At 37.1% G+C, this 13,199-nt stretch overlaps 1 protein-coding gene across 3 annotated transcripts in view; it reads right to left on the bottom strand.

Annotated features, from left to right (window-relative positions):
• Positions 1 to 13,199, bottom strand: part of NCKAP5 (NCK associated protein 5) — a 424,747-nt gene that overhangs the window by 55,349 nt on the left and 356,199 nt on the right. For 2 of the 3 annotated variants that reach the window (XM_076343065.1, XM_076343064.1), the window contains exons 11-12: positions 12,435 to 12,555; positions 8,050 to 8,128 (exon numbers count right to left, since the gene is read on the bottom strand). In XM_076343065.1, the coding sequence (XP_076199180.1) occupies positions 8,050 to 8,128; positions 12,435 to 12,555 (200 nt within the window). Of the gene's footprint in view, positions 1 to 8,049; positions 8,129 to 12,434; positions 12,613 to 13,199 lie in introns of all 3 variants that reach the window. The other variant, XM_076343066.1, reaches the window with a different exon arrangement.

The raw sequence follows: 13,199 nt of genomic DNA on the forward strand, positions 1-13,199 counted from the left end.
ATTGGGAACCTAGTCCTTTGGATTAACATCCAAGCTGGTTAGATATAGCAAGTGAGCATGTTGTTAAGTTGCCTGCTACACTGAAGTCCCATTTCAAAGCTCCAGCCCAGGAAGCACACTTACTAAAGCAACACAGTCAACACCTACAGATTTAACACCTACCTCTCAGCTTCCACGTGCACACAGGGCTTTAGAAAGTGGCTTTGCTACCGATGTACAAATAAATGCATGCATATAGGGGATTCATGAAAAATCTAATACCTTATCACAACTTGTGTCAAAACATAACATTTTTGAGCATGCAGATTCGAAATACAAACAGACCCAGGTTGGAAATGGATTTGGTGATAACTGGTTTTGTTTGATGGCTTTTACAGACAGCAACCTCACATGTAGGGACTTCTAGGTATTCCACAGCTTTTCTGGGTTGTGATGGGGAAGATAAAACAAACATTTTTGCTTTATCTGATCATGTGTAAATGAATGATTCAACTGCTATATCAGTGATAAGATGATTGCTAAATGGTTCTTCTCAACTTCTATCAATGGCCTGATGAAAGCAATTAACACTGACAGTGATAAGTTGTTTTCTCAGGCATTGAGACTTCATGACAAGAGAGGATTTCTTTTGCAGTCAAAAGACATTTTATCAGTTGAATATTGTTCTTCATTAAATGCATTAGAGGCGTCCAAGGATTTGCCTGACATTTAAGCAACTTCTGGATTATCCTTTTGCCTCTCCACAGTGATGTAGATCACCTCTCTTTACTGAATGCACAGGCTGTAATGCAGATCAATTTGTTCACCATCTTTCCTCTGTCACTTATTCTGTTACATTTATCTCAGTAATTCATTACAGACCTCACCTAATCTGTCTCCAGGTTTTGAGGGTTCTTTAATCTAAATGTGTTTGCTCAAATATGTCAGGCTTAATGGACATGTTTTAGGATGATGCATGTCAGACTTAATGTATTTACCACATTAATCAGGCTTGTTTCCTTCACATCTATTTCCATTCCCTGAGAATGAGAAAACATTAATTCAATAGCTGTTTACTTAGTACTGTAGTAAAAACACCCAAAGTTTTAGTAGTTTACATAATGGTGGATAAAACCAAGTCTTTTGTTTGGCAGAGGGAGTGTCCAGTATTTTTTCTTCTCTTACTGGAAGCTTGGTGCAAGCTTATTAAACAAGCAGATGAACTGTTATTGTTTTCATCAAGCTTTGGAATAGGCAATTGGATAACTTAAAATTAAGTATTATGAGTATGTACATTAAATGGCATATTCAGAAATTAAATTTGAAACATACTTTTCCAGTTCCAGTGTTCATCAGATCTAGATTTCAGAAAGAAACCAAGAGAAAAAAGGCGGATGACACTGGAGCAAGAATCTGTTGATTAGAAATGGTATCGGTATGGAAACAAAAAGGCAGGCTCTACATCGTGGTCTAGATTTCTGGGGAGTCAGATAATAAGCAATACTGGGGCACCACACAAGCAGTAAAGACTGCCCACCAGTTTTAAACGATGCAGGTGAACAAACATGAGGGGAAAGGTAAGAAAAGAATATCTTGGCAGTAAATGGGTATATTTGTGGTAAAACCACACAGAAGAACCAGAAAGAAAAGAGGAGTCGGAGACAAACAAATTTACCTGGGGTGCTAGCAAGAATGCAGGTCCTTCTCCTCATAGAAAAAGTCTGCTTATGAAGTGTGGTTTTTTATTATTATATATATAGTTTCATAGTATGGCTACTGGGTGCTGAATAAAACAGTATCAGAATACACAGATAAGGCTATCATCTTAAGTATTTTGATAGCTCAATACAAATAATTATAATGCTGATATTTCATTTTAAGTCAAACCCACTTATATCTACAACATGTTATATGTCTTACGTTTGCTATCAGTATATCTGTAAAATTGCTATCAAGTTGCTAGCAACTTTCTATAAAACTTGCTGTGAAGGACATTCCTGGTTTCTACTGAAAATGTAGTTTGATCACTTTGCTGCATATAAAGCTTAAAGGGGTGGGCTTTAAAACACAACATAAAATACCAACAACACTTCCTTTCTGGAACATTAGGCATCTAAGGGATTCAACCAAATGTTCTCTAAAGAAGACAAATCTCCAAAAAGTTGCTTAAAAGACAGACCTTCTTTTTTCTGACCAGATTGCCTTTAAATTAAACTGCGAAACCCTTCTATAAGGTTGTCCTTGGAAAGTAGAAAAAATGATGATAAAGCCTGCTATGAGGCAGATGATTATCAAGAACTTTAATGGAATTGAATGCTGGGCTACAGCAGAGCTACAAAAGAATCCCTTGACCTCAGTGTGCGTATTTTGTTCCAGCACAAAGCAGCAAAGTCTACAATGCACTTTTAATGTTGCTTTGATAGTGTGGAAGCCCAACCCTCTATCTAGCTAGAGGCTTTTCAATACCCTTTTAAGGATCTGCAGGCGTTTTCTCTGTATTATAGAAATGCCAGTATCTACAAGGTTCCCATTTAATGTTGGGGGAATCAATTGTGAGCAACTGACCTGGACCTCTAATGAAAATTTGACAAAAATTAGACCCAAGTCTTTCTTCAAAGTTTCAAAAATTCTGAGTACATTTATCTTTATAATCTTCACCTGGCTCTGAATTTCACCTGAAATACTCCAAACAAACGATAGGGGTCAATGCCACAGTTAGATAATTTCTTTCCAAGAACTGTGAATCTTTCTGCTGTGGATTCTAACCCCAGCCTGCCTCAGGGAATTAACTCCCCATACAACTTCAGTAGGTAGTATCTTGTGCTTCAAGTGGAACAGATAGTACCAACAACACCCAGATATATTTTGGATTGCTACTACCAATTCTGGTGTTACCAAGTACTTGCTCTCTAGAGTACCCACAATGCTCAAGCGAACTGCAGGTCTATTCAGGGTTTTTTGATTTATTTTATTTTTACCAGCGATGTCATTCTGAGGACAACACCTACCTGCAGTGATGTCCCTGATGTCAAAGCTCAACGGACTTTTATTAAAGAATGAATCTGGCCTTTTAGTTCAATCAGTGATATATTAAAGATAACATTTGAAACGAAAAACTTTCCAGTTCAATAAAGTAACCCCTTTAGATGAACTGTCCATGCTTTCATGTACTCCCTGAACTTCAGTGCTTTAGACCAGAAGTGCTTGTTTGATTCATTTAGGAATGCTAAGGATAGAATGACCACTGGAAATCCACTATGGTGAATAAACATATTTACACATAGAACTACCTGTGACAAAAAAAAAAAAAAATCCTCTTTCTCTGTATTGAAACCTGAGTATAAATTTAAGAATAGACTTGAAATCTTCTCAGACACCTCTCAGCAGCCTATTTAGGCTGGTGAATATATGCTGAGGTTGTGTTTTGTGTGAAGCTTGAGTATTTCATTAGCAAAAAGCATATTCAATGTTGACTTGCTTCTCTAGTGAAGTTGTCACCCATTTGGGGTGACAAAGAGAAAAGGAAACTGGACCCAGAGAAATGATTATTATGCAGCTTTCAAACACCGGGTTTGGTAAATCACCAAAGTGTTGATGTCTGAAAATGGCACACTCCGTCTTTCCTCCTTCAGCCTCAGCATAGGTTTATATCAACACTGAAGAATGATATGATTAATTATGACTAACTTTCCTCTTCATTACAGATATATATGTTGCTAAAAAGAAAACAAGGTCAGGAACCTTTTAATTTGTGTAGGGATCTGTATAGCCAAAAATACTTTTGCTCCTACAAGGTGCCTGTATTTTAGCCATAACAGATGAATATTATAATAAAGGAAACTGTCTTTGCTATGACTGTTACTGTATACCATAGTATTCTCATGTGAAGTTGTCTGCCAGAATGAATTCTTCAGTAATTAGCATTTGTTTGCTTGTGCCATGGATTTTTGGCTTTTCCCTTGAAGCTACTTATCAATGAAAACTCTTAATACATTATAATTAATACAGTCACACTTTTCCAGGAGTGGCTGCTAATTTGAAACAGTACTTGAAATATGAAACATTAAACTTTCTCACAAACACTTTTTTCTTCTCAAGATGTCCAATTATTAACTTCTCTATGTAAAGGTGTCATTTGTAACTGTCTTGCAATTTTTTGGCCATTGTGACAATGGGGACATTCAAGACAAACACTGACACTTCTACTCCCTTGGGGGAAACAGAATTCTTTTTCTTTGTAAAAGGAAGGCTTTTCCATGTTTACATGGGGGCAATACTGTCAGGAGCTTGACACATCATCTTTGCATTCAATAAAAGAACTTTATTTATAGGAATATTTGGAGACCCTGCTGTACCTGTCTGGGGGATTCTCTCATGACATGAAGGGAAAGTCAACCTTTCTATCATGTCCTTCCTCTTATTAGGTACTTTAGCATTTCCCACTTCATCATTCTTTCAAAATCCAACTACTTTATTGCAAGGGGCTTGAGGAAGGAGCTCTGAAGATGACTGGACCCGAAAGTGATACTCGTGGATTCTTAGGTCTCTTGTCTGTGGGAAGTGGGAGCACAGGTAGCATCTCTGCTGCCAGGGCCATATTTGGCATCCTCACTGACAGTACAGCAAAAGCATCCAGGGTATAACATACTTTTGTTCTAAAAATTTTTAAAATGTTTCAAATATGTGTTTAAGTACAATATAGCACAATATAAATGACTGCTTCGTGTGGAAATGATCATGTGTTCCTGAGATACAGGTATACTAGAAGGGAAATTTTATATTACTGTGCATTCTTGTATTCTTTCAATTTAGCAAATCCAAAGAGTCAGCAAAATACTTAAATTTGTTTAGATCAACAACTGACAATAAATTAAAAACCTAGGAACTGGCATTTTACATGTTTTTTGTTAACACACCTAGGAGGATCTCATTATTAGAAAGTGATGAACCAGCATTGTCTTACATGATACCAACCTTGAAGACTGTTCAGTTATATGTATCTTGTTTATTAGCTAACCGGGCAGAACTGATGTCAATTTAGGTATTTTACAGCAACACGTGTTTTTCCTATTATTTCTTTACCATAGTAAAGAACACCTTCCCTGCCTAATCATAGCCTTTCTACATCTTCTATACATTCAGATCTATTTTGTTAACAGTTTAGATCAAACCCAGTAGAATAAACTCATTAAAGTACAGCTACGAAACCCCAGTGAACTTTGTTTTCTTAAAACAACTGTTTATGATGGTGAAGAATACAGCCCACTGAAATTTTCAAGATGTCAAAGATGGTCCTGTTCTGGCAGAACCCCCAACACTGTGAAACTGTTCCATGAAAACAACAGACCAAAAGCCTCCACCAGGACATGAACTGCTCAGGGGACAGAGCAACTGCCCTCTTTGATCAGACTAAGGACCTGGCTCACTATTAGGTGCTTGACGGCAGTGAGGCATAGCATTTACAGAGCCATGCTTCCTGTATTATTCCCTTCTGATTCTGACAACCAGAAGCTTAGGAGTTGATAACAAAGAAAGCCGAATTTGGCGCTCTCACATCTCAGGTAATTCTCCATACCAACAAGTTCTTTATAATCTTCACAAGTTCTTCCTTTTGTATGGTTTTGACTAAAAATCACAAGCTGATGTGGGAAATGTTCCAAATGAAGGTTTCTTAAAGATGCACAGAGTTTCAGTCTTGAAAAAAAATCAGTATCTTTCTATGAAAACCTTTGTATCAGAAAAATGCCAGAACCTCTATCAAGGAATTTGATACAAGAATCTGAACAAGACCTAGGAAAGCTTGCTATCCACAAAGAGCAATGCGGACATACAGCAGCAAAAATACCAATGTAAGATAAAACATAGCCTGATGAGAGTGGTATAAAACACAGCAAGATACTGATTAAGGAGTATTCAGGAAGTGCACTTAGATCCATGCTTCTAATTTCCCAGGCTTGGGCTTGTCCTGCTGAAATAAGTAATGACTGGTACATTCTGCATTAGGATTCACTGTGCTAATGTTAACAGATTTGCTTAGACGTCTATTATTTTTACTGTGCCAATACTACCTATTGCACATAATGTCTCCCATCACCAAAGAGTTTCCTGACATTAACAACTAGATCCTCAGAGCAAACTCCTTGAGTTATTCTAGATGGTTTCACAAGGCAGAACAGGGTTAGCTGGCATCCTGTGTTGAGCCTTTAAGAGATGGCATTGTCTAGGGAAAAGAAGATGCTTTTGTAACTGGTATAATTCAGATGATGGAAAGGTCTTTGTACGAGCTATAGGAATTTCCCAAGGGCAGCACTGCCTGGCATCCCTGTAGCACTACATACTGTGGACTTGTATAGACCTTGGCCACAGGCCTACCTGGCACTTTATCCATGTCATCAGCCCTGAGAAAGGTGAAGAAAAAGGTCTTTTCTTTGCAAAAAAGGACTTTGGTGCACAGGAGGGCTGGACCCACAGTGATGACCTCTCCCAGCTAACAGAGGGCCTCATGAACCCAAGGCACAACGGAAGTCTGACTTTGGGGAATGCCAACCAACCTGCTCCATAACCACTATGTCCTGTCAGAGACTCAGGTTTGGTGCCTGTGGGAGGAGCAAAATATTAACGCCCTCAGAAGCCACCTGCATGACGTATTACAGGACCCAGTAACAAAGTAATATACCGAAATGTACAGCAATTAGGTCTCAGCCACAACCACCAATTACACTGATGAACACCGAGGAAGCACTGGAGTCTTTTCAGAAAAAAAAAAGCTGTTTTTTCTTGTTCGGTATCCGGATTAAAAAATTAAACCCAAACATTTCACATCAATTAAAAGTTTTGAGAATTTTGGGGTGGAGACGAAATAATTATTTCAGTCTGAGGAAAAATAATTCTGAATAATCTTAAGTGAGTTATTCTCTTTCGGGTAATTTCTAGTAACAGAATGCAAGTCCTTTATTCACAGTGAGGAGCATGTATTTCGCTTTTCAGGGCTAGTGCCTACCCACTCACAGAATCCCCTCAGAGTCTTACAGTGTATTGTTCAAAGTTCTTGTTATTTAGTTGCTGTAATGGAGCCAAGTTATGGCTGGGTTCTTAGAGAGGGAAGAGTTTAGGGATCTTTTCTGCAAGTAAGACAGCCAGAATTTATTTGGCTGAATTTGGGACCGAAAAGGATGTACAAGTCAATAAAGCATGCAAACATTTTCCTACTACCCCAAAGAGAAATGTGTTCTGACATGATACCTCTGTTCAGCCCCACTTGCTGGGTTGACAGTATTAGTGAAATGAAAGAGCTGCTGGCTAGCAAAATCACTTACAGTGTCCTGAAAACACTGAATCAAATTTTAACTATTGCTGCAGTCTCTGCCTGCAAAGGAAACTTGCTAAAGGAGAATCTTTTTCGTTCAGAGTCAGTTCCTTATATTGGTGACATACTGCTCTAATACAGATCCCAAACAGACTTCTGTTTTGTCCTCCATTGCCTATTAGATATTTTAACATGCACTGTGGTTAAAAATTAGTACATGCCAATCAAGAAGCAGGGCGGATGGTGCTACCCTCCTGAAAAGTGTAAAGCAAAGGCAACTTTATTTTCAATAACAGCTTTAAGGACTTCTGAACAGCCACCTGGTTTGCTACGCCTTCTGGTTTAGTTTATCACAGTAATTATTCTGCTATTCAGAATTTTATTCTGAATTTTACTAATTTAAGGCCAGATGACAAAGTTACAGTATATCAGTATTTTTCCCACTGAAAGTATCATGCACAACAAGCCTCAAGTTAAGCCACTATATGTAACCCACTAGTTTTGGATGCTGAAATGATCTTTCATAGCCAGATTCCAAAGCCCTTCTGTAAAGCATTGCATTGATCCACAGTTGGTAATGCTATGTACTCATCTTTTATATAGCTGGTGAAATCTGGCTATCCAGGAACAGAGCTAAATGAATGCTAAAGCTGGGCATTAGCATAAAGGTGGGCAAACCAATAAAGTAATGAGAATTAAACAAATTTGTTTTTTTCCAAGAACTGAGACAGCAATAAAATCCAGTGTAAAATACAATTTTGTACCTATCACATGACTCTGACATGTAGTCCTTGTCATGGTGTCCTCCTCTTCTTCTTGCAGGTTTTCTGTGACTACTTTAGCCTGTACATAGTACAACAACAAAAGTGAAGAACATCTGTGACTGTTCATGTTGCTTCGTGATAACTACAGAATATCTTTTCAGAAATAAACCAGAGTAAAGTTACAGGGCAGCTAAGAGTGGCAGTACATAGCCTGTCTCATTCTATGGACGATATCTGAGGATAACAACTTTAACTTCGTTCAAAGTCACAATATGCAGCAGTCAAAAAATACCCTTGGAAGATCAATTCTTCAAAAGGAAAAGTCTTTTTCTGCATTAAAAAAAAAGGAATTATGCTCAGGTCTTCTGACCTCTTATTTGTTTCTCTCTAGAAATACCATGTTTCAGATTCTATGCTAAAAAAACCTGTGAACTTAATATGGTGGTGGTATCTCTCTAGTTCAGTTTGCAAACACTGAACTTTGGTGTTTTTGTTTCCACCTCTGCGGAAAAATAAAAGCATTTATTAGCTAAACAGAGAGAAAAACTTCATTTAAGAATGCAGTGCACACTAAGACCCTGTATGTGTTATTCAAGTATGTGTTATTCAAATCCCCTAGATATTCTATTTTTCAGATGAAGGCATATTTTTTGCTCTGTTCTTCTGCACTCCTATTTCCCAAGTGTATATATAATCTGAGTATCTTTCTAGCATACAGTGAAAACCCCCTCCATTACATGCCATCAGCAGCCATAATTCAGATCCAGGGACATATTTTTCTGCCGTGCTATATAAATCAAACAGGAATGAAGATACTTTCAGCGTGATGAGAGGAGGAAAGCCAGCACTGCAGAAAAAATTACTTTCAATATCTCAGAGATCTTAAATTATTTGTTAATCGCTCTCTGCTGTTTTAAACCACTTACAGCACATTCACAATAACATTAAATATGTTCTGTAATCTAAACCAGTAGAATTTATCATCATTTGCATGACATATCTTTGATCATAGCATATATTCTGCTTGTCTGGCTTACACAAGTAGCCCTATTGACCTCTTGTGGCAGCCTTAGTAAGACATGAAAGACCCGCTCTCTTTATTTGTAAAAGTGCTTTTATAATCTCTTAATCCCAGAGATCTGATTACATCTTTTTTCTTTTGAAATGAGGCTCTTCAGGCTATGGAAAATGAAGAGGAGAGTATGTGATCATTTGGCATCGAATTATGGGTAAAACAATTTTTCACGTTTGCAGACTGCATGGCGGTCTGTGGCTTGCTGCTGATGTGACATTTCACAATATTAGGATAGATCTCTGGGTATTCCCCAAACACACAGACTGCAGACAGACAGTGCTATACAAAACTCCTGGTGTCTTGATTTTGGTGCCACACTTCCACCTCACAAAGTAAAGCCCATGGATTTTCTAAATTACACTGGGCTGTAATAAAATCACAAAGATGAAATGAAGCAGTGCAGCACAAAAATGACTGTATCTCACCTTAAGCTCCATCCAAGGACATGAAAAAGTATTGGAGAATGTGGAATATCCTTGGTGTGGGCTAAAGGATTATGTATTTCTGTTGGCTGGCCTTTAGAGCAAAGTGCTTTTTTGATGAACACTAACGGGAAGCGTATCCCTCTGAAGGTGAATGCCGCCATTGGTGGAATATTGCTTTTTCCATAAATTCCATGGCAGTCAAGCAATAACATTCTTTGCATGAACAGAAATCAGAGGTAATTGGTGCATATGTTATGGCATAATAGTGCCCCAAGTCTTTACCTGGCACATCATAAGAGAAGAGATTTAATCATCGAAAATTGAATAGCCTTTAAAGGAAAAACTTGCTAGAAAATTAATGTTAAAAAATGTTATGGCCAGAATTTAAAGAAGCAATATATATATGATATGCAGTTTTGAAATACAGCAGCTTCCGCACTGAACCCGTATGACTGAATGCACTTTGCATTGTTCAAAAAAGAAAAGAAATCTTCTTAGTTTAGGGCTTTTTGAAAGATTGATGCTGTTTTCTCCAAAAGCATTCATTTTGTCTTTTTACAAGTAAAAAAATGCACAACAGGCCATTCTATCGCATGCGACTGTTTTCAGTCACAGCTATCTCCTGGTCCTTTGCGATCTGCTTCAAAGTAAGCAGACACCAAAGAATAACTGGAAATGATAGTAATAAGATGCATGAACTTTGAATTTAAAGCTATTGTTTTTCTTGTAGAAGTTTGGAGGACAAGATGAAATATCACATACTGTGGAATCTTAAGGTATACCTCTTTCATAAGTTAGCATTAAGAACTGTAAGCACTTTTTTAATCTCGTTATTCTAGATGTCCTCAGTCTTTTGGCACTAGATATTTCTTTCAGGAATTAAGTGCCACAAAAAACACAATATGAAACTCAAAAAGATGAAGCATATAATGTAACTTAATCTTCAAAACCAATACAAAAATTACTTTGATTCCCAGCGAACAAAAGAGTGTATGGTATAGGACAGGTAATGCCTTTTCCCCATGACTAACATGTCCTTAAAAATTAAATAGTATAATTAGCACTTCTCCATTATTTATGTATATTAAGGACAATATTTGTAGTTCCCTGATAAAATGAAGTGTGTTTCTTGAAGATATATTTAAAGTCCTAAATGACTATTACTGCTGCATTTAGAAAGACTTCACAAAATGACAGACAAAAAGCACAGCGAATTATTGCAGCATTAGAAAATAGGAAGTTAGAAAGAAATTGTAGAAGCAACGTGTAGAGTATTTTGTACTTCTGTACAGTGAAGATATACCCTAAGCTGTCAGGACCATATTAAATGGGGCATAGTTAAACTGAGTGGCTCTGATAAGGGGCTCTGCTTTGCTATCAAAGTTCTAGATCAGTTGGATTGAATTTCCTGCATATTGCACATTTCCAGACTTTCATTCTCTCTCTTTCTTTTCAGTGACACTACAAGGACAGCCTTAGATATGCTTATAATTTGTGGTTTTATAATGCAGGATACATCTACATTTTCAAAGAAGAGATGATACCACAGGAGTCAGGAGAAAAAAGTTTTCAAACACATCCATTCTGCATATGTTCCCTGTAAGTTTTAAAAAATGACCTTGCAGATGTTCTTAGGAAAGACATCTGCATTAGAGTAAAAAAAAAATTTGCCTGAAGTTGACACCATGCGTGGGATACTTTAACCTTAAGCATCCTAAACATCAGTACTAAGCTAAGAGTTTTTCCAGTTCCCATCATGAAGCTTTTTGAAATTTGTTTTACCCTTGAAACGCATCCCAAAGAATTTGTATTTCAAATTCTCTCAGATGAAATAGTTGCATGTGCTATACTTCAACAACTCAGTTTTATCAGAACAACAAAAGTAATAGCCTCAACTTCAAGTTCAGTATTATATTTGGCACAAGTTTTCAGACTATTTTGTGTAAATTGTGATTATTGTTAATAATCATCATAATAATATGGTCAAGACAGCTATCAGGAATGAGAAAAGAATGCTCATTGAGTTAAAACATCTCTGTTTTCCTGGTGCTTGGACTTTAAAACATCATGGGAAAGGCCCCCGCTAGGCAAGAAATCGCTCACTAAATTCTAAGGTTAATTATTAGAAGCTTCACAAGGACGGGCAGCCATTCAGTCTGACTTTAGGCTACAATCCTAGACTGTGTGTGTACACTTCTCGATGCAGAAAAGTTAGCCACTCACATAACCTTGCAAGAACCAGAATCTAGCAACTAACAGAAAATAAAATTATTTTTCTTCTAAATTGCAACATTCCTACTCTTGGTGTAAATTAAAGTATCAGGTATAGTTAGTATCTTATTGAAGCATAAAACTAACTACAGAGCATTAATAGGGAGATTTTCCACGGTACGAAGAGAGACATGGGTCAAATGTATGTTTTTGCTTTTGAAAGACTCCCTCTTAAGTGACAAATATTCCCAAACGTGGTCAAATACTTTGCCTTTTCCCCATCAGCAGTGCACTTTTTAGGCTTAATGATTTCTATAATGTTCAGAGGAATGTTCAACACTGGCATGCGATTTTCAGGGAAAGGGGAAAAAAATGAGAAAAAAGAAAATGGTCGTATTATTTCACTCTACTACAGTATGATTATAGCATCGTTGTGCATATATCTCCACTGGAATTGAATTGCCAGCAGAAGCAGTAGGATCTTCATGACTAGCTGTATAATCTGGCCTATAGTCAAGCTGCCAACTTTTGTATTAATTCACAATTCTCTAGCTACACAAAATCTTTCTATCATATATAAACAGTTATTATCCTGTTTGTCTGTACTGGCAATAAGGAACACATCCAGAAGTTAAAAAGAAGGTAATACTGTTTTCATGTACTAAAGCACTTACCAGGGTCTGATTCTGCATTTCCATATCAGCTTTTGTGTTGCTGTTTTTCTTGTGGTTTCCTTGAGAGCTGATAGAGTTGCCGTGAAGAGAGGAGCCCTGGGAGCTGCCCTTCGACACACTCCTGTAGGAAACATTATTTGATCCACTTTCTGTCTGCTGAGCTGCTTTCTTATCAACTCTGCAGGTAGAGAGTGATTCCTCTGATAAATTACATTGCCCTTCTTCAATCACTCTACTTTTCCATTCCTTTAATGTTTAAAGTAACCTCTCTGTATCTTCCTGTCTCTAGACCTTTGAGTGATAAATGTTTCTAACTAGCCTTGATCAAATCTGTCACTTGCAATTTCAGGTAGTATATCAATTTAGTCTTTCACATATAATGATTTATATTATATTTGGGACTGCTGTGGGGCAAACGTGAAAACACAGTATAGCAATTGCTAAATTCTTCTGTGACCGAAGGTTGTGATAGCTAGAAATGTAATTAATTCTGACTAGTTACCAAATATATGTTTGCTGGTTAGAATACATGAAAATGGAATACATTAAAACATGTACCTAATTATCCTCTATCTTTACACACCATCTGCCTAGATTCTTGATTTCTGGAATCATTTGAATTTCTATCAACTTGGATGTAACTTGCCATTCTTTAATTTCAAAGGCCATTGGTTTGGTTAACATAGTAACATGAACAAAATTATCTCATTATTAATGTTTTCTCCTGTAGAGATTAAAGTCCTGATAGTGTATCTACTGACTGCT

Source organism: Aptenodytes patagonicus, chromosome 6, assembly GCF_965638725.1.
Source record: "Aptenodytes patagonicus chromosome 6, bAptPat1.pri.cur, whole genome shotgun sequence".
NCBI lineage: Eukaryota > Metazoa > Chordata > Aves > Sphenisciformes > Spheniscidae > Aptenodytes > Aptenodytes patagonicus.